The 19293-nt window shown below is 48.5% G+C and overlaps 7 protein-coding genes across 7 annotated transcripts; 4 read left to right on the top strand and 3 right to left on the bottom strand.

The window, feature by feature from the left end:
- Positions 1-1313: 1313 nt before the first annotated feature.
- Positions 1314-3716, top strand: BKA55DRAFT_517322 (uncharacterized protein; the record flags this gene model as incomplete). The annotated part of the gene is made up of 1 exon (XM_046188179.1): positions 1314-3716. One exon carries the CDS (start codon positions 1314-1316, stop codon positions 3714-3716), a length of 2403 nt encoding a protein of 800 aa, XP_046046793.1.
- Positions 3717-4595: 879 nt separating this feature from the next.
- BKA55DRAFT_517763 (uncharacterized protein) lies at positions 4596-5402 on the bottom strand (the record flags this gene model as incomplete). The annotated part of the gene is made up of 2 exons (XM_046188213.1): positions 4596-5273; positions 5349-5402. The coding sequence occupies 2 exons, from the start codon at positions 5400-5402 to the stop codon at positions 4596-4598; spliced, it is 732 nt and encodes a 243-aa protein (XP_046046792.1).
- Positions 5403-9837: 4435 nt separating this feature from the next.
- Positions 9838-10589, top strand: BKA55DRAFT_692461 (uncharacterized protein; the record flags this gene model as incomplete). Its single annotated transcript, XM_046199786.1, has 2 exons — positions 9838-10167; positions 10242-10589. 2 exons carry the CDS (start codon positions 9838-9840, stop codon positions 10587-10589), a joined length of 678 nt encoding a protein of 225 aa, XP_046046791.1.
- A 332-nt stretch (positions 10590-10921) lies between these two features.
- On the bottom strand, positions 10922-11887 carry BKA55DRAFT_574375 (uncharacterized protein). Its single transcript, XM_046193299.1, has one exon. The coding sequence runs from the start codon at positions 11249-11251 to the stop codon at positions 11027-11029; it is 225 nt and encodes a 74-aa protein (XP_046046790.1). The 5' UTR covers positions 11252-11887; the 3' UTR covers positions 10922-11026.
- Positions 11888-12164: 277 nt separating this feature from the next.
- BKA55DRAFT_677501 (Tautomerase/MIF superfamily) lies at positions 12165-13794 on the top strand (the record flags this gene model as incomplete). Its single annotated transcript, XM_046198118.1, has 3 exons — positions 12165-12551; positions 12610-13014; positions 13069-13794. The coding sequence occupies 3 exons, from the start codon at positions 12165-12167 to the stop codon at positions 13297-13299; spliced, it is 1023 nt and encodes a 340-aa protein (XP_046046789.1). The 3' UTR covers positions 13300-13794.
- Positions 13795-14925: 1131 nt separating this feature from the next.
- BKA55DRAFT_516733 (Gtr1/RagA G protein conserved region-domain-containing protein) lies at positions 14926-16227 on the top strand (the record flags this gene model as incomplete). The annotated part of the gene is made up of 3 exons (XM_046188114.1): positions 14926-15158; positions 15211-15312; positions 15366-16227. The coding sequence occupies 3 exons, from the start codon at positions 14926-14928 to the stop codon at positions 16225-16227; spliced, it is 1197 nt and encodes a 398-aa protein (XP_046046788.1).
- A 182-nt stretch (positions 16228-16409) lies between these two features.
- BKA55DRAFT_517502 (anaphase-promoting complex, cyclosome, subunit 4-domain-containing protein) lies at positions 16410-19015 on the bottom strand (the record flags this gene model as incomplete). Its single annotated transcript, XM_046188191.1, has 7 exons — positions 16410-16666; positions 16723-16872; positions 16930-16978; positions 17028-17738; positions 17788-18364; positions 18418-18730; positions 18784-19015. The coding sequence occupies 7 exons, from the start codon at positions 19013-19015 to the stop codon at positions 16410-16412; spliced, it is 2289 nt and encodes a 762-aa protein (XP_046046787.1).
- Between the last annotated feature and the right edge of the window lie 278 nt (positions 19016-19293).

Raw genomic sequence — 19293 nt, 5'->3', positions numbered from 1 at the left:
GCTACGTTTATCATGACTAATCTTTAATGATTGCAGAAGACAGAATCATGAGATTGAACAAAGTATTGATTCAAGATGACTCAGGCTTAGATTCTCAGAGAGATCTGCTCTCTTTTGCATGAAGATCTTCAATCCCTTTGAATCCTTAAAGGCTGTGTTAGCATATCAATGCTACTTAGAGTTCTTGGTACTGTGATGTTACCCACCGAAAGCTGCAAGGAACAGTTCCTTCCGATTGGTAACAGTTGTCAAGTCTGATCGTGACTTTCTGCAGAGTTATCTTCTGATTTCTTGTCTTTTTCTTATCGCCTTTCACATGTAAATGTCAAGTCTCACGACAGAATCATCTCATTTTTCAAGGGTCCATAAGTTGGGGGTCCATTATCACATGAACATGTGGGTGGCTGTCTCCTGTCTCGCCAAGCTCGCGCGTGTTGAATCTTGGTCTAATGTCTTGGCTCCTTCCCGAATAAGAGCTTTCATCCTAGATTCGTTCCTGCCACTCGGGAGTTGTAAGAGACTATGTATAACACCAAAAGTTGATCGATTCTAGGTGTATCATTATCCCTACCTAACATCAACAACGACGACCTACAAAGAAATAGATTACACAATTGATCATCATCAGCCTCAGCCTTCACTTCGCCCTATAACCTGTTGATCAATTCCCCAGAAAACATCTTGTCGGCCCGTAATTGGCCCAGAATCCCCGGTTTATTTAATTCCATACACCATGACCTCATTAAACCAACGACGATCAGGGCCAATGCTTGGAAGCTTCCACTAGGTCTATTTGTTGTCAATGTTTCGAAAGCTGACTTTCATCTTTTTTTTCAAGACAATAATACTTCACAAGCAACGTTAGGCTCATCCGCCCGAAACGGTTAATACGAGAACGAAAGAGAAAAAAACGGCATATACCTAAACACCAACCATCAATCGTGGATCCATCCACACCCGGCCCTCCCGGATCAGCACACACGGCCGCATTGTTGGACAGATTGAGTGATTCCTTTCTGATCTCTCTCTGGCCTAGCTCCACCGTCTCTCTCCTCCATCTCCGTGATTTGTTTTAGGCCGAGGAACAAACAAGAACCGCATTGCGGCCATGTCTGATAATCCTTCGTTTTACCTTCCTTAAATAACCTCTTCTCTCTTCTCCTAGTGTCTCGTCTTGCCCGCTAACTCGCATGTTCAACATATACACAAATTTCGGTCCTTTTTCACAAAAACCCGCTGTTCAACCCAAACTCCCGTTCTTGTCCTCTGGTTGTGTCAGGCTGGGGTTTGTAGTTGGGCTCATCAAGTGAATCATGGCAACGAAACCGTCGAATGTACCTCTACCTGATATCCCAAGTCCAGATATTCAGGATGATGATGACTCAATCATCTGCAATCAAGATGAGGCTGAGGCAATACTGCAACCTGCTCTTAGTGACGCTGCTAGACATTTGACCTCGCAAAACACACCGGCCATCGAGAAGGCCTTAGCACTGGATAAGAGTCGAGCCGGGTTGTTCGACGTGCCCGTCAAAAGACATGGTGACACAAGCCCTGATCTTTCGTCTTCGCCCGAGACAACACCCCAGGTACCACAGATTGCTACCCCAGAAAGAACCCCCACCAAAGTAGAGCCCACTCAGCAGTATCGAAATGCCTTGCCTTCACCCTGGCACGCTCAGCCGAAGCCTACGACCAAAGGTTCCACAAGCAGACCATCAGGAAGTATTCTAGGAAATGCCTTAGCTCCAGCTCGAAATCGATCTAGGTCGGCAGGCCAAGAAGCACTGAGGAGACTGCAGAAAGCATGGCCTTCTCTTAGCCCTCCGACGCACCTGTTACCCTCGATGCCGAACTCGTTCTTTTCCAGCTCACACGACAAAGCCAGTGCCAGTACGCCAGGTATCTCGAGTCACTCATCACCAGAAACCCGCCAGCATTCACCTCATATTCCTTCTAATGCGCTTGGTGTCTCTCGAGTAAGGCCTAGTCCGTCACCGCAACAGGCTCGAGGACTCGCTTCTGCTTCCCGGGATCCTAACGCAGCTTCTGCCTCTGTGCGACCCAGGGTTCTTCGACGGGTCACTTCTGACGAGAGTCACTTATATCACAGTCTTTCTCGCACTTCTTCTCTCGGCGATGACGAGCAATTCCAGGATGTCCGTGAAATGGTCAATATTCGGTTCATGGCCTTGAAAGACAGCCTTCCTGACGTTCCAAACTTCAAGATACCTAGTCTGCCCAAGCTATACAGCCAGGCACGGAAGTCAACTCATTCAATCGGTGCATTCCACTCGCCTGAACCATCACCAACTCGCCCCCAGCCTCCCAAGGACTTCGATGTTAGCTCAAAGGATGGATCTGCTGTTCTCGATAGGGTCCTGGACTCTCTGACTGGTGACTTAGTGATTATGGGCGGATACCGTGGTTCCGTCTTACGATCTGCCGAGCCACCTCACCAACAGGTCTGGGCCCCTGTGAAGCTCGGTCTCAACATGCGAAAGGTCAATCTCGAAGTTGGATTAGAGGATGAGGACGAGGAAAGAATGGAAGAGACCATCAAGCCTGACGGTATGCTGAAACACATCGGCCCCGTCGACGTCTCTCGAAAGTTTATCAAGAAACTGCGCTCGTGCGATAATGCTCGATTGGGCAAGCTGCGAATTTGGGACTATGGGTATGACTGGCGCCTGAGTCCCCATTTGCTATCTCGCAAATTACAAGAATATCTCCAGAAACTCCCTTCAAACCAAGAAGGGACGCTGGCTGGATCTCGTGGAGCTCTTGTCATATCTCACAGTTTGGGCGGTATCATCACACGGCATGCTGTCAACCAGAGACCTGATCTCTTCTCAGGGGTCTTGTACTGTGGTACACCGCAACGTTGCGTCAATATCCTGAATCCTCTTCGCCATGGTGATGTAGTCCTCTTGAATGAGAAGCTTCTCACAGCAAGCGTCAATTTCAGCATGCGGACGTCTTTCGTCTTTCTGCCTGAGGATGGGTTCTGCTTCGTAGATAAGAATACGGGAGAAGAGTATCCCATCGACTTTTACGATCCTCAGGAATGGATCAGGTGGCATCTGAGCCCGTGTATGCAACCGGCTTTGCCGCCTCGCAACCGTCCTCAGTCATCGTCCTTCTCGTCCTTCCTCCCAAACTCTCTTCGGGCTCGTGCTGACAGCAAGAGCGAGAAATGGCCACCTTCACCAGCGGCGGCTGCCCGAGATCACAACCCTATCGCACCTCAGCTCAATGGATGTGGTGCAAATGTGGAAGAATCAAAGCCTTCAGATCTGCAGCGTAAGCGTTACTTGAATTATCTCACCCGAACTCTTGCAGCGACTCGCAAGTTTCGCTCCGAATTGGCCCACTCGCCAGAGCACCAGGAAGCCAATGCCTACCCTCCTCACGCTGTGTTATACGGCAAAAGTATTCCCACAGTGTACGCAGCCCAGGTCACTGGTCGCGAGGGTATATGCTATTCTGATGCCTACGACGACCTTCTTTTCCGACCAGGTGATGGCGTTGTCTTAGCCAAGGAAGCCATGATTCCGGAAGGCTACTCTATCGCCCGCGGTGGTCGGGTCTGTACCGAGCGCGGCCATATCACAATGCTCGGCGATCTGCCGGCTATGGGAAAGGCACTCGAGGCACTCGTCAGAGGCCGGCGGAAGGGCATCGGCATGGGGATTGGTAGGGACAAGGCAAATTAGACGGGTTCCGGCCGTGTCGAGGTAACACCACGCAACATCATGCCGTCACTCGGCAGCACGATACGGCACCGGAAGGGGTCGCCGCCACCACCGGATATGGGTAGTAGACAGTACCGCAGAAGAGGCTGCGAGTAAGCATTAGTACATAGAGGCGGAAGCATTGTGTCTGCATTGAACGAACGAATGAACTAATCACGAATGTGGAAGGATATGATAGATGTTGTGTTATACATGCATTATTGGACTGGCGTTGGACTGCCTGATCGTTCTGTAGCATAGCTTTTGTACGAATATTATACACAAAGACATAACGCAGGCAGCATTTTGAGAGGTTTTCACCATTGAAGTCTGATACGAATGACGCCACGAGTCTTTCCAGATACCGTCCGCCAGTCCCCCTCTATGAACTAACTAGATCCTTCCCCAAGGACCCTTTTGTGACCTGATAAGCCCTAGTACCGACGATGAAATCCTATGTAACTTCCAGAATGAAGACAATGTGGGATTGGTTAGCGGTGCTGTTTTTCCCGCTTGAAGCACTTGTCCAAATTGTGAAATGAGTATGGGTATAGAGTAAATGCAGTCGCTGTCTTCGCCTATAAGCAGATGATATGCTGAGCTGAGCTGGCATATGTGAAAACGACTGATGACGCCCATATTGGCGTCTCTCTCAAATAACCTCACCCAGCCTGTTGGTGGGTGGACGCGGCACTTTGGAGGAGAGGGTGTCGTGGAGGCTCAGCGTTTGTCTTTAATTGGTGAAAAGAAAGCCTAAGCCGTTCAACGTGTCCACGCTCTCTGCTTTCTGCAGAGTCTTGTGCTCAGTGGCTAAATCTGGTATGCGTAAAAGCATTTTTAGCTTGTTCAGTAAGCAGGTCCTCAAGCAGCACCGACGCTTTGGAAAGCGCTCAGTGGTAGAATCCTCCACCTGGGCGGTGTCCAGTCGGGGGTTTGTTGTTGTAGAGTTTGAATGGCGACTTCAATCTGTTGTGCCATGCGGACATAGACCATGGTTGGCTCTATGTAGGATAAAGACTCTGGTGTTTCCTCTGCGCGAGGGACAAATATGAGCTCCTCAAGTCCCGGCATACGCGACTGAATGCGCCGAAGCATCTCGACTGTGAGACTGGCGGCAGTCATGGATCGATAAGTTGTGTCGACCCAAAATAGAGCATCGTTGATAGCAAGGCGGCGCACGAGAGCGAGTTCTTGAGGATCGCACAGTGACATGCATGTTTGAAACTGAGAGTCTGCGGCCATATAACCATCGCGAGGTCCAAAGTAGAGGATATCGCGATCGGGGTCGAGGAAAACCTGGCCAGGACCACGAGCAAAGCCAAAGCCAAGTCCGTAGTACTTCAGAGCTTCACTTCGCGACTCGGTACATGCGTGTAGGTTGGCGGGAATGGTCGCCGGCGAAGTACATCCTGACCATGAGAACGAGCCTGAGGAGCCGGACCATGAGGAACCGCATTGCATAGGCACGAGGCGCGCAGGAGGGAGGTTGTAATTCCAGATCTTGAGACGTAGTTCTGCGGGGAGTTTATCGAAGTTGTGCTGAAAAGAATAGTGTTAGTATTGGGCATCCTTTGTTGTGAGATTAGAGAGTGAAGAATGGGTTGGTTGACTTACAAAGGTGCCAGACGCCGGTGATGGCGGGGCATACATTGTTGTATGCGAAGACATGTTGCAAAAGATTTATGAGGACAGAGTGCCAGATGATACTGTGGTAGTTGTCGCAAACCCTATGCGATACGCGTGGTGGCAATGCGCTGAGAAATTGACGCCCGCAAGACCGCCAATTGTTGTGGTAGAGTGTAGTAGATGTTGCTGGTAATGAGCTTCTTTGAGTTGGGCATAAAGTGGATGAGTAGAGTAGGTAGAGTACATTAAATGACCTTTGGTTCAGTTAATGTAGGACAAAACATTAAAATAAAACGCTTTTCTCTGCTTTGAAAGTCAGAATATACTCGAAAAGTCAAGGTAAACACTGAGGGGCAGGCGAAGGATACTAATATAACAAACAATGGGAGAGAAGACAAAATGAATAAGTGAATGAATGAATGACGATAGAGGGACTGGGAGAGGGAGTGTCGTTCAATTTCTTACCACACCCCCATACCCATCCATGCCTAAATCATTTAGTCCTCACTCACCTCACTAGGTAATAAAGGTACAGTACATAGACAGACAGACCCATGCCTCTCCTACCGTAGGATCCATGTCCATGTCAAGTAGTTGATGCCCTTGTCATGTTCATATCCTTGACAGACCCAAACTTATTCATACCCAGGGACACATCGTTGATGACCCTTGTTGATCAACAATGAACGAATGCACCAGAGTGAAGCTTTCGCTTTGATTATCACCCATTGTACCCGTCGGCAAAGGCTCAAGCCTAATGGGTCATGGACCAATGGACCCAGCCCCCCAGCCACGGAAAAGATACCAAAGTCCGAAGATTCTAGGCTTGCGTGTAAGTTGCCGGGAGAGGAACCGAGTTGCGTTCGAGGCTTGAGAAAGAGACTTCAATTCCAACTCGACTTGAGCAGTCAAGAAAGAAGACAAGAAAAGGGGTGAAGCGCACTTGACAGCCCGGAAACTGCAAAACGCACTCGCTCATATTCCCGGAAACTCTTCTCCATATCCATACACCCCCTTCGGCAGCTTCCATTCCCCTCAGCCTGACAGATCACAGCAGGAGGACAGGACTTTCCGCCAGCCTGATACCACCCCAATAACAGATCAGGCACATCACGGACAGAACCGACTGCTCGGGTCCGGAGAGCCGGGGGTGTAGTGTAGTGTAGTGTAGGCTAGCTGGCATTATCACAGCCTAAGTTGAAGCACAGGCTGCACAAGCAACATCACATCACATTCAACAGCAACTCAAGTTAAGCTGTTCCAAGCCTAGGATCAGGCTCTTGGTAATTCTGTCTCTGATGGGACACGGATCATAGACGCGCTGGCTGACTTCAGTCTTCTCTCAAAGTCGCGTGCTATGCCGCATTCAAGGCCGCCACAAATGGTGTTGACCGATCGCTGCAACTCCAATGTTATCCGTTTTGTGTAGTGTATGCATTTCCCCGTTCCCGTGTCTCGCATGAGCCGCACACGACAGAGAGGGAGAACAAAAGAGCCCGAATAGAAACAGGCAATCTTGCTGGTGAAATGAGCCCAAGAATTCGCCATCACGGAGAAAAGTGGCCGGTGATAGATATCTCAAAACTTCGCAAGAGTGTATTCCCCTTTCAGACTGTGTTTCCTTTTGCGAAGGGACCAAGGCATGGAAACATGCGTAGATATCTCGACCAATAGGCGTGTGCAATCGACTCCGGAACATTTCCAGCTAGACTTTCCCCCAGGATTGGACTTGTCATTTCTTCTGTAAGGACATGGGTCCCTGTCATGGCTTTCAGAGCCCACGCTATGATGCGATTGGTCCAGATGTTGGGTGCTACCCTTATCAACTTGCGGATGGCCGTTGATCCGACGCATGACAAGGAGGGGCCACAAGCCTTAGAATCCATATCCAATACTAGGCTTCGACACTGACGATACCTGCTCCCTTTATTCAAGATACCAACATCCAGCACATACCTCTCATGTCATGTCTCATGTCATATGATGCTATTCCGATCTAGACAAGACGTGTTTATTGTCTTGATCTCTTGTTTCCTCCTTCAAAGACGTTCGAAACACTCCCCGAGGGGTGTCTTGATCCACCACTAAGTAGCGCCTCTTTGTCTGTTCTCGTCCTCATCGCTCTCTCCGGTGTGGGACATCAAAGTGACGGTTGCGTAGTTTATATCCGCATGCCGTTCATGGTTCCCGGTCCCAGGTGCCAAGGCTGTAATGCAATGTGCAGCATTGGACTGTGTGCAATTGTCAGTTGCTCGAGGTTCATGATCCCAGGTGACTTTCATAGCATAGCGTAGCGTAGTGTGGTTGACTCTAATTTAGCCATCGTTGAAACTTGAAAGTGCCAGACATTCGTTCCATCGACCAGAAAAAGCTCTATGGTTTTGTGGGCTGGTAAAGGGTCTTGCAGTAGCCTCAGCTCTTTGATGCATTGCATCTGCTGTCGAACTGTCATAACTGTTCCAATCATGTCCCAAGAATGAGGTACGCTAAGCAGCTGCAGGACATAAAGATTGCATTAGATTCATAGTCCCAGCAGCAGATTTCATATTGCCGTCGGCATAACGAATTCTCACAGAAATCCCGTATTTCACCATCTCTTCCTGGTCCTCAGCTGCGTTGAGCCCAGAAACAACAGCGGGGCTTCTGGATCCAACTTACCATATCCAATCCTTTGGAAGGTGATTAACAACTGCGTTAGATCTGCATCCTGCTGATGAGTATTTTAATATCCTCAAGACAAGGGTCGGGATCTTCCAGTTGAGTCTTGTCAGCCCGCCAATGATATGTACACATGGTACTCGATGTATAGAGGCTCTATGCCGGTCTCTGTCTCAGCTCTTCAGAATCCGAGATCTAAGTTTGTGACGATGTCAAGGGTAGCACATTTTGGATTACTGAACGTTAGGGATCATGTCAGACCCTTCCCCTGCATCGTCCACTCTGATTGACTCGTCTAAATAGCGGCTTGCAAGGATGCAGAGGACGGGCCCTTGTTGGTCCTGGCGTCCTAACCGCAACCGGCGAGAACGCTACTGTCGATCATCCGCGACGCCTCACAGCGCCAGAGAACGTCTTGTTGATAGAGGGTTTGAGCCTTGAGGATTGAGGGAGCTCCAAGCCTCCAAGGCCTTGAACATCTTGGCGCATGCCAACGTCAACGTCAGCCTTTGAGTCGCAGTATTAACATCATTCGGGCGAGTCCCGTTCATCGTCTTTTCAACGCAACCATCGTGAAATCACGATGGTCATTCATAGACATTCTGGAAGAGGGTAGTCGCCTCTGGTTCTGCTCTGGGCTGTCCGTATCCTTGTGCTGTGCCGCAAGGATTTGTACAAAAGACAATTGTCAGGCCGCATCGATCTGCCCGGCAGTTCGAGTACTTTATGTAACTATGAAGCAGTTCAATATTAAAACATCACCAGTCGGCCTCCATTGCGGAGTAAGAGTGGCAGGTGGGTATCAACTGGCAAAAGCAATCCAGCAAGTTTCATTTCCGACAGGTAGCGGACCGACTAGTTTAACGGTTTCCGAAGACTATGCTGTACGAATGCTGTCTGTAGGTAGTGAACTCTGCAGTACTGTATGGAATCCCCTGCTGTAAAGGTTGGAACGGTATCCGCAAGCTGAAAAGAAATGTTACATCGAAGACTTTGATTCATCTTGACTGTTCGGAGCGCGATGCCAAGTCTAGCCCGAATATTTTCGGGGTCCACATCGGGGGGCGTTTGAAACTTGAAAGCTGTCAGAAGGTGTGGCATGTGCTGTGGCGTTTTCTTGACAGGTCAGGTGATTGAGCATGTGACCATGATGGGAAAGGATTGATGATCTTGACTCTCACTGCTTGATAGATGGATAAACTCAGTGACCACTGGTCGACCGTTCCTGCAGCCTTCTTCTCCTAATCATCAACGTACATAACCGCTCACGCCAACGGTTTGATACGGACCCAAAATAGATCTTGGTGACAACCATATCCATCTTGGGGAAGAAAGTTTGCCTCTGATTGGCTCAATGCTTCTCTAAGCGCTCGAGGCAACACGCTCAACTCCTGTAGTTAGAGGTTCGGCCAATCCTAGCCCAGCATTTGATGTCAACCTCTCACACAACGGCAACCAGCGCGCCTATGCTGCAGTTCTTGCATAGGCGCCTCCAACTTATCACCATGATCTGCATCATTTAATTGGTCTCCTCAGTGTTATTGTGATGGTGTTCGTCGCTTAAGGTTAACGGATCTTGATAAGATGTGATCAATCTCGTATATCTACGTTGCAAATCCCCCTGATCTAGTTCAATATCAATTCAAGCTCTTTCGTATCTACGTTTGGTTCCTTTTCCTTTTCCCTTTCTTATTTCTCATATTTATTTCCTCTTCTCTCCAGCCGGTCTTGGGGTTTGCTTTTCTGTCGGTCTTGTTCCTCGTAATATCTCCCCAACATATCGGTCCATATCCTCAGAATGGAATCTTCCACCAGAAACATGTCCATCGGTACCAAGACAGAGATATCAGCGTCCAACTTCGAAGCAGATGTTGAGTCGGTCCGAACCGAGCCCAGCTTTCGTATCTATCGCTTGATCGACAGCGCTAGACTGGGCCTCACAGTCCTTGGTCTCGCAGCTGGCTTGACAATCCTTGGTGTTTCGGCGGATGCCCTCGCTGTATTCCATGCCACCTACGTCCCGGAAGATTGGTTACTTCAACTATGGCCTACCAACTTCGATGTGCGCCCTACCGTCGCTCAGGTAGTCGGTAGTGCCCTGGTTATTGTAGCCAATCTTGTTTCGTTGATCGCCAGCAGGCTTCCGACTGTAAGGCTACCCCCAGTCTCTTTTTGTTATATTTGCTTTTTGGTTCCAAAACTAACGGTCATGATGCAAATAAGGCCCGCAGAAACGCTGCAGTCAAGGGAGCAATCACATTTGTGCCCCCTGCTATTGCCCTGATCGCCGCTATCATCGCCATGTCCTTCTTTTACGGTGTGAACGCCTCTACCACCAACGATTCACTTCAGAGCTGGACATGTCGCTGGAAGGACGTGGCCATGAACGTGCAGCCTCACTTCGGCACACTGTGCAAACAGAGCCGGGCCGGTGTAGCGCTCTCTGTCATGTTAGTTCCCGTCGAAGCTATAATTCTGGGGTTGACGGCGTATCGGTTCACCCTGGAGAAACGCTTCGACTTGGGCGCTCGTGGGCCAAGCCGCAAAGCGGGAAGCCCTGCCCTGTCTTGAAATTGATATCAAGATTGGGAAATTAGGGCCAATATGTGAGAGTCCCAAGACCTTGGGCCTGGGCTCAGATTGTTGAGATATCAGGTCTGATCGCTAGACACCAGTCAAGTTGGATCGATGAAATTGTCACAGGATCGGAATTAGTTTTGGGGTATCATAATCAGCCCAAGGGGGGTTGAGACTATTGGAGCCCATTAAACATGGGTCCATTATTTATGGTCTCTTTTGTTTTTCTTCTGAGGATTTGGAACTGGAGCTAGAGCTGAAAACAAAGCTCGATGTGGTTTCGATTGCGATAGGTCATATTTGGAATATTAATCAACCGTTTTTTTTTTTTCTTTTCTTTCTTTTCTTTTTACGCGCCGAGACAAATACCAGGACCAGAACCAACAGTTCGGCCATGCCTAGCGCACGCATAGTCTGTGAACCAGTCCAGGTCAGTCCAGGTCAGTCCAGATCTGGTAGATAATTTTGTAGACATTCCGACAGTTTGGAAGCCCCTGATGCCTCGCAGTGATTAGCAGAAACTCTAACTTATGGTGTTCCGTCTCCTCGGTGCCGTCAGAAATGATAAGACGTAGGTTGCAATTGTTTGCATTACAATGGGGTATAACACATCGTTTAGAGTGGCCGCAGCCCATTAGGAACAATACGAGTAACATTTAGTCACAAGACAAACGAAAATGTAGCTATCCGTTGCACCTAAATGACCATGCTTCGTCGTGAGGACCACCTCCAGGGTAACCGAGTACCCGAATGCTACAATAACATCAGAATTCCTTCACTCCGTCACTTTGATCACCATTATCCGTACCCGCAACAACCTAACAAGGTCTTGTAGAAGGCATGAATCGAAGGATGAGATATCAAGCATTGACAGGCCATTTCTCGTCACGAGACATCCCAGTCAGGCGCTGGTTTCATCAGCATTATCCCAGCAAGTAAGGCCGCAACGCATCCTCGCTAACATGGCCATGTAGGATTCATTTACACCTTGACTGCGTTATCAGTCCTCGATCGTGAATGTGGTAAATCGGTCAAAATGGAGTTTTATGCCCACCGGACCTCGCCTGAGCCAAGAGGGTAGCCCCTTGAAGTGTGAGTGACAGTCAACTCTCTTTGTTGAACCCACAACTGTGTGGAAAGTGATTGCGTGACACGGGTTTCACTTATAGAAGAACAGAGTGGGAAGCGTAGGGAAACCTGCAGTCTTTGTGACACCAATTGCGGCACAAAAGGACGCTTCTTTATTGCGTACTGTATTCAACCTCGGTTTATCATCACATTGAATTACTATGAATAGAGTCATCTTTATGCTCATCTGCCATAAGCCTCCTGCGTATTTGATTACAGGACGTGATACAGATTCTTCTCATAATTATATACTCACGTTTCTTTTGCTTAATATTTGAGTGGTTTTGTTACAAACGGCACATTATTGCAAAGTATGGACGCACAAAGATTCCACTTGTAACAAATAACCAAGCCATCTCAGAGTAGTCAATGACTTTCATACGCTCGTAACTTTCCTTTTACATCGTCGTGATCCCGACTCTGCAAGCTTTTGTTGTCATCATGCATCTATCACCAGCAATGGCTTTACCTTATATCCCAAGTCGCACCTCTACGAAGCCTCCCAATTCGAAACCACGACAGAAACAAGAAACTCCAGCCTCAGCACCAACTCCAAGATTAGTCCCGGGAGAGCGAAGAGTCATGCCTCGCCTTAGCAAGCCAAGTCTCGACCCTGTTCTGGAGGGCGATCAACGACTCTCAAAGGATGTAGAGCAGATGGTCTCTGGGGATGCTACCAAAGTGACGAGAAAGCAATCATTACCGATACTCACCAGAAAACGGAGTGACTTCTTTGAGGAAGCGTTTGGATCGAATCATGCGCAAGTCTCCGGAGATCGAATACGGAATGAGTCTCCTGTTCTAGTAGAAATCAAGGCAAACGTCATTGTAAGTTGACGCGCTGTATGAGACCAGAGAACACGTAACTAACATTTATATTTTGAAGATTGAAGATGAATTCACTTTCACCACTGAACTATCGGAGTACCTCTCTTTGCTATATAATCGCCCGGCATCTTCTATCGTAATAACAGTTCAGCATGGGATCTGTATTCATTTTGGTGGGGGTTCTGATCCTTGCTATACCATGACAATCGAGGCTCTTGCTCGGGACGTCCAGACGACGACGAACAAACGCAACATTGCTCTTTTCCAGAGACACATGGAGCAAGCTCTGAGGATTCCTCCATCTAAGGGGTTCTTGAGATTCGTCCCCCTCGCTGAAGACTGCGCTGGGTGGAAGGGTAACACACTTGCTGGGCATATTGCAGAGGCGATGGAACAGGAACAAACGGTAACGGTAACGGAACGTCGAGGTTCAATCAGAGCTCCGAGAAGAAGGTCTAGTAAGGTGAGTTCCTTATGATGTCATGTGGAAGAGGCTGGTTTTGATCAACATGAGTAGGCATTTCGAGAGATGAGGAGTAAGATTACTGCATCAGAGACCGCATCTACATCGAATCCTGACACATCGACTGGTGTATTAACTGATGATCCAGCAACTCTTGGAAAGGCTGTGAAAAGCGAGACAGAGACCGAGAAAGACAACACAAAGACGATGAAGCGAAGGAAAAGTTTCATTCATGCCCTGTTTCCTAGGTCAGCGAGTCGATTGGCGGACAGAGAGGCGGAATAGGAGGGAAAACGAATGCAGAAGTGCCTATCAACTAGGTAGGTAGGTACCTTAGTCAACAGGAGTGATTAAAAGGTTGAAATATCGGTGGAATTCTTTTATCTATGAGGAAAGATATGAACGGAATTCATAAGTCAAGTATTGCTTCGGTACAGGGTAACCACCTGCAAATTGCATGCGCCACAGGCGACATGAAGGTTTCAGGAGCTAGAAAAGATATTAGAAGAACAGAGCGCTCTCCCAGTCAGGGAGTGAAGCTAGATACCAATAGTGATGAGATAACCTACAAAGATATTACTTCGACTTGGGACTCATTATATCTGAACCTGGCTTAGATCACATAAACTCACATATGAGTCTATAAGGAATATATCGAGGCCCGATAGAAAACCACCTGAGGTTGTTACAGGAGGTAGTTTAGTGGATTGCGGAGAGTTTCAGCGCTATCCGCTGCTGCCTGAGCAGTCATTGCTCCAACCACCTCCAAATGACAATTTCAGGACCATACATATCCAACACCCGGGGACGCATAAATCAACCATCAACTATAGAGCGTTCATGTCGATATTTTCCCTCATAATTGGCTATTTGTCCCCGCCGCATGATATACATATTCACCAATCAAACACCAAAGCGATCATCCTTTACGACGATACGCTCACTGATCAGTCACTGAGCACAGCAATTGACTTTCGCAGCCTCAGCCTGGCTCTCATTCCAACATTTGGACCAACCCAGCCTCGGGGATTTGACCACTAGGACGGGAGATATCGTGCAGCACAGGACAGCCAGACCCGTGCTCTCTAAGCAAAATGGAGGTAAGATACTAGTGCTTGTTGCGCCTGATTTTCCATGCTTTCCTTTCCTTTCCTCTCTTGTCTCGATGTTCAAGTGTGCGCTTGACCCCTCGTGTGACCAATGCAACACGATACAACAAAGCACAGCACGACACAGCACAACGCAACGACGCCGTCACATCTAAGGGTCCCCTTCCATCCTGTCAGCTCCCGCGATATGTCACCAAGCCCTGGCCTGCATCGAGGTAAAGATTGGTACTCGGTAGTGGCGCTGGTCATAGAATTACAGCATCAGCGTCCATGGCAGCACTCTGGAAGCCCTGATTCGACGGATACTCACTTGGCTGGGCCGCCGCTGCGTAGATGAGTCTGTGTCACCTCAAGTGCGAGGATACGGGCCTCTTATACAACGCGAGGCGTGGTGAGGCGAGGCTCTATACGAGCCACGCTGGCCCAGAAGTATGAGTACGAGTTGGGGTTTCAAGACGGCCGAGGCCTCTTCACTTCCAATCCCGCCAGTTGGAATCTTCTACGCCTTCAATCGGCCTGATAATGCAATGGATGGGAGTCCTTTTGCTCCGACTCATCAGGTGCCGCCAGTTGGCGGGTATTTCATGTCCCTGTCCGTCAGTGGCCATTTATATAAACCACTGATAGCTCGCCATCTTGATTCGACACAAAGCAAGAGGATGATAAAAGGAGTTGAAGCCTCAGGATAATTTTGCTGCATATCAAGTGACATGAGCAAACCCAGTATTGACTTTCACTCAAACTCAAGAACGTCCTCAACACCAAATTACCACTTCACCGTTACCATAGCACAAGCCCCAAAATGTCCCTCAGCCCTCCAATTTACAATCTTGTGCACTCCTTTGATGAGGCAGATGATGCATCTGCCAGCGGAACAAGTCCAGCCCAGCTAAATCTTCAACGTCTTTTCGAACAGTCAATTAGCGGAGCTCCGGCCTCTAAAAAGGATGCACAAAAACCTGCCGCCCCCGGGCCCAATTCTGTTGGCGCAGCTCCTAAGGGAAAGCCGCGTTTATTACTCATGGGTCAACGAAGGTATGCTATACGTGGGAGTAGAGAGCAGACATCAGCTGACAGTATGCCACAGAAGCGGAAAGTCATCCATCTCGAGTGTAGTCTTCCACAAGCTGCCCCCGAACGAGACCTTATTCCTTGAATCAACGGCTAGGATTCAAAAGGACTCCATGGCGTTAGTGCTAGCAATCCTCCAACTGTGATAACCACAAACTCATAATTATATAGGTCATTCATGGATTTCCAAGTCTGGGACTTCCCAGGCCAGATCGACGTCTTTGAGAACCCAGGATTTGATATCGAAGCTATTTTCAGCGAGATTGGAGCCCTCATCTGGGTCATCGACGCCCAGGATGACTACCTCGAAGCCGTCATGCGCCTCAACACCACAATCCTCTTTCTTCAGCGAACATACCCCAACATCAATATCGAGGTCTTCATCCATAAAGTTGACGGCCTCTCAGATGACTACAAGCTCGATATCCAGCGTGACATTACCATCCGTATCCAAGATGAGCTGTCAGACCACGGCTTCGAGAACGCCCCCGTCACCTTCCACCTCACCTCCATTTACAACCATTCTATTTTCGAAGCTTTCAGCAAAGTTATCCAAAAGCTCATTCCTCGCCTTGGAACGCTGGAATCCATGCTTACCAACCTCTGCCGCACGTGCCGTTTTGAAAAGGCTTACCTCTTTGATGTGCTCACAAAGATCTATATCGCAACTGACAGCGCAACTGCCGACATGGCGAGCTACGAGATCTGTAGCGATTACATCGATGTCATTATTGATATAACCGAGGTCTATGGTACGTGGCAGCGTAGTGATGAAGGGCGACGTCGCCTGGAGGGTGAACCTTGGAGCGCGCCTATCGATCAACAGATTGGCTGCAACACTGCAGAAAGCTGCCTTGTCCTGCACGACGGAAACAAGCCCATCATGCTGCGTGAGGTGGATCGCTACTTGGCCCTTGTTGCTATCATGAAGGAGGACTCGTACGATAGCATGCCCCTGGTTAACATGAACGTCGAGGCCGTTGTTGAGGGATTGACCGAATTCTTCAATATCACTAAGCCTCGGCAGCAGTAACTCGACTGTCATGACTGAAAGGGGAGGTCCTTCATGTTTCTATTCTAACCTGTAAATTATTTATGCTAGCGTCCTTGTCAACACCGATTTTTGAGAGTCCATGATGCCTGGTCCGGATTTCCTTCAAAGTACTCCCATTTCTATGTTGATGTTTATCGAAGTGAGCAGTGTGCAAGCTTGAGCTATGGAAACGTAAATGTTTTGAGAGTAGTGCGGTTACTCTCAAGAACGCAGACTCTCGGGGGCATGTCACCCCTAACATTATTCCTGTCGTTAACCTCCATGCGCAATGGTCTAGACATTGACTTCTCAGGAAAAGAGTAGGCCGTAAATCCATCAACTGATACGCAAGGCGTCTCACTAGGCCTGCTGGGATCGTAGCCGGCATATGGAAGCTTTTCTGTTCGGATAGGCACGCAAATGACTTGCGGCCTGGTATCTTTTTGCAACATTAGCATCATGCTTGTTGTATAAAGAAACTGTTCATTGGCTCACCTTGATTGTTACTTAGTATAACGAGTGTTTCATCGTTAAGGAACTTCAAGTCGATCAATGTACGTGAGCCGAGATCGATACGACAGCTTATTGGTGGCCTGTTGGTACTGATACCGTTGATAATATCAATGGCGACGGAAAATATTTGGACTTCGATCCTGTTAGCAAGAATAGTTCTTCGGTTCATATAAACAGGAGTCGCCTCACCTTCGTTTTGAGCCTCTTTAGATGCTAAAGCAGTCACCACACTTGTTTGCTAATCCGATGTGAGTAAATGGATGAATCGTATGAAGAGGTTTCAGTACCTTGTTCTTTGATTTGCTCATCCTCATATCTCTGCGTGAGACCACACGACCAGCTGAGAGTCTGATTGGGTTTCCAAGTCGAACGCTGCGCTTCTTTGCTTCTGCAATACCATTGAATGTACGATTCGCCCAGGTCGTCGCGTATGAAACAAGAAATTCGACACGCGGAAGAGCTTTCATACTGGGCTGGCCGTTCTCCCACTTCACCAACGCCTGATCAAGGACATGAAGCAGAGTCGGACCACCTTCTATGTGCGCCCAGTCTGCTTCATAGTCTTCTCTTGTCATCTCGTCAAAGAATAGCCTGAGCGGGCTATCGATGAGATAATTCTCAATATAACTCAGAACCTTTGCAATGTCCATAGTTGCCTCCTTTCCCGTGAGTTCCTCGCTCGCGGAGCTAGAAGAGGCAAGCCGGTCGATTTGGAAGCGTAGCCATGTTGAGAATGCGGCGAAGCTATCAAGTTCGTCCATCACGTTGATCAAAACTTTGTGACCGATGAGCTGGAGACATTGAACAATATCCATCAAGCGACTAGTTTGCTGGAGAGTGAAGCCGATGTCATCTCGGGTGTTATGAAATTGAGCCAAGCCTCGTAACCTGCTTAGGATGATTGCACAGCGATCGAGAGCTGGGAGGAAGTTCTCATGGACTAAATTTCTCAAGCCCTCCAAGCCGGAGACCACTGCTTTATCCCATCGTTTATGGCCCTGCAAGGTTAGCTAATGTCATGAGAAACCAGATTCCTAAGCCACTTACTCTTTCTGCCAGACTCTCAACCAACCACTCGCGTACAGGCTCATAGGCGTGACCTGTAACTGCCAAGTGGTAAAGAGCGGGGACAATACTTCGTGGTCCAGCCTCGAGATTTTCGAGATCGCCTTCAATACTTCGCAGAAATCTTGTGGGAAGCTCGCGGGTGTTTCGCCATTCGACCTGCATATGAAGTTGTGCTTGCTTGAGATATCTCAATAGCTTTTGAAGGGTGGTTAACTTGGAGGCGAGGAGAGAAAGGTTGATAGGGGAGGATGATATGAAGGGAAGGTCAATAGGCACCAAATGCACCTCCTCTGGCTCTTCTGTTTTGTCTGCAACTAGTAGAGCCTGGGTTGGAATCTGTGGGTGCGATGCATGAAGAATAAGCTGTGAGCTTGATGATGGGTCAACCCGAGGGCATTGGAAGCTTCCAATGATGAAGGAGTCGTATATGCTCAGCTGAAGGTGACCATCGCTGGTCCCAATAATCATAACGCTGACTTGGTCATACTCCTCTGGCTTCGGGGGTTGGAAGAGGAACTCTATACCAGTTCTCAACGTGAAAACCAAAGCATCTTCTCTGGTAAGGGATTATCAGTATGTATGTTTTAATTGTGGAAGCTGAGAACGTACCCTGAGCCGGCACTACTGCTTGGAAGAGGGCTGATCTTGGGCAATGCTGTGTCAACCTCGAGGAAAGTCAATTCGCGAGGAAGATCCAATGGAAGACCATCTCCATTCCGCGTTGAATCTTTACCGAGGCCGTCCTTCAGAGCTTGAGATACGGCACTGGAGCTCTTCCCGGCAATGCTACTACTCGCCCATCCAATGTGCGTGATCTTGTTTCCTGGAGATTCGCCAACTTTGATATGATGAGCTGCCTTGTTGTTCTCGAGCCCCATCAGTCGCACAAAGCCGTCACTCCATCCGACGGCAAGGAATTGGCCTACGACGATTGAATGAGTAGTGTTCTCAATGGAGGCACATTTGTTTACTGACCATCAGACCTCCAAGTAATTGCCTGCGCGACTGGTGTTTTTTGGCCCGGCGCACCAACTTGATGGATCTTGGAAACAGCCTGGCCAGGAGGCCTATACACAAGAATATTCTTGTCTACTGGATCCCAAGTTGCTGAGAGATCGAGAGTTGGGCAGCTCACAGGGTAGCCATCAGGTGCCCTGTCTTGATACTCAGTCGCGCTGAAGAGCGCAAGTTGGTTGTGCTGCGCCATGTTTATCTGTGGCGTTGACGCAGCGCATGAGAGTATTTTCAGAGAACGTCCAACATCCCTATGAGCTGCAAACTATCCTTTTTCGTGTTGCTTGGAGAGTGTAATGTTGTATGTAAGTTGTGACCGAGAAACAACAAGCCCACAGGCAGGATTTAGTACGGACCGTGCATCAGTGAGTAACTCGCACTGTATAACTCAGACAGAGATATTATTGCTCGTGAAAATAGAAGAACAGTCAGTTAGGGAAAGAGGGAAATGCGTACTCATTAAATACAAAA

This window comes from Fusarium redolens, assembly GCF_020744475.1.
Source record: "Fusarium redolens strain MPI-CAGE-AT-0023 chromosome Unknown BKA55scaffold_12, whole genome shotgun sequence".
NCBI classification, from domain to species: domain Eukaryota; kingdom Fungi; phylum Ascomycota; class Sordariomycetes; order Hypocreales; family Nectriaceae; genus Fusarium; species Fusarium redolens.
Note: the sequence above shows the minus strand (reverse complement) of the source record. Positions and strands in the feature narration are given on the sequence as shown.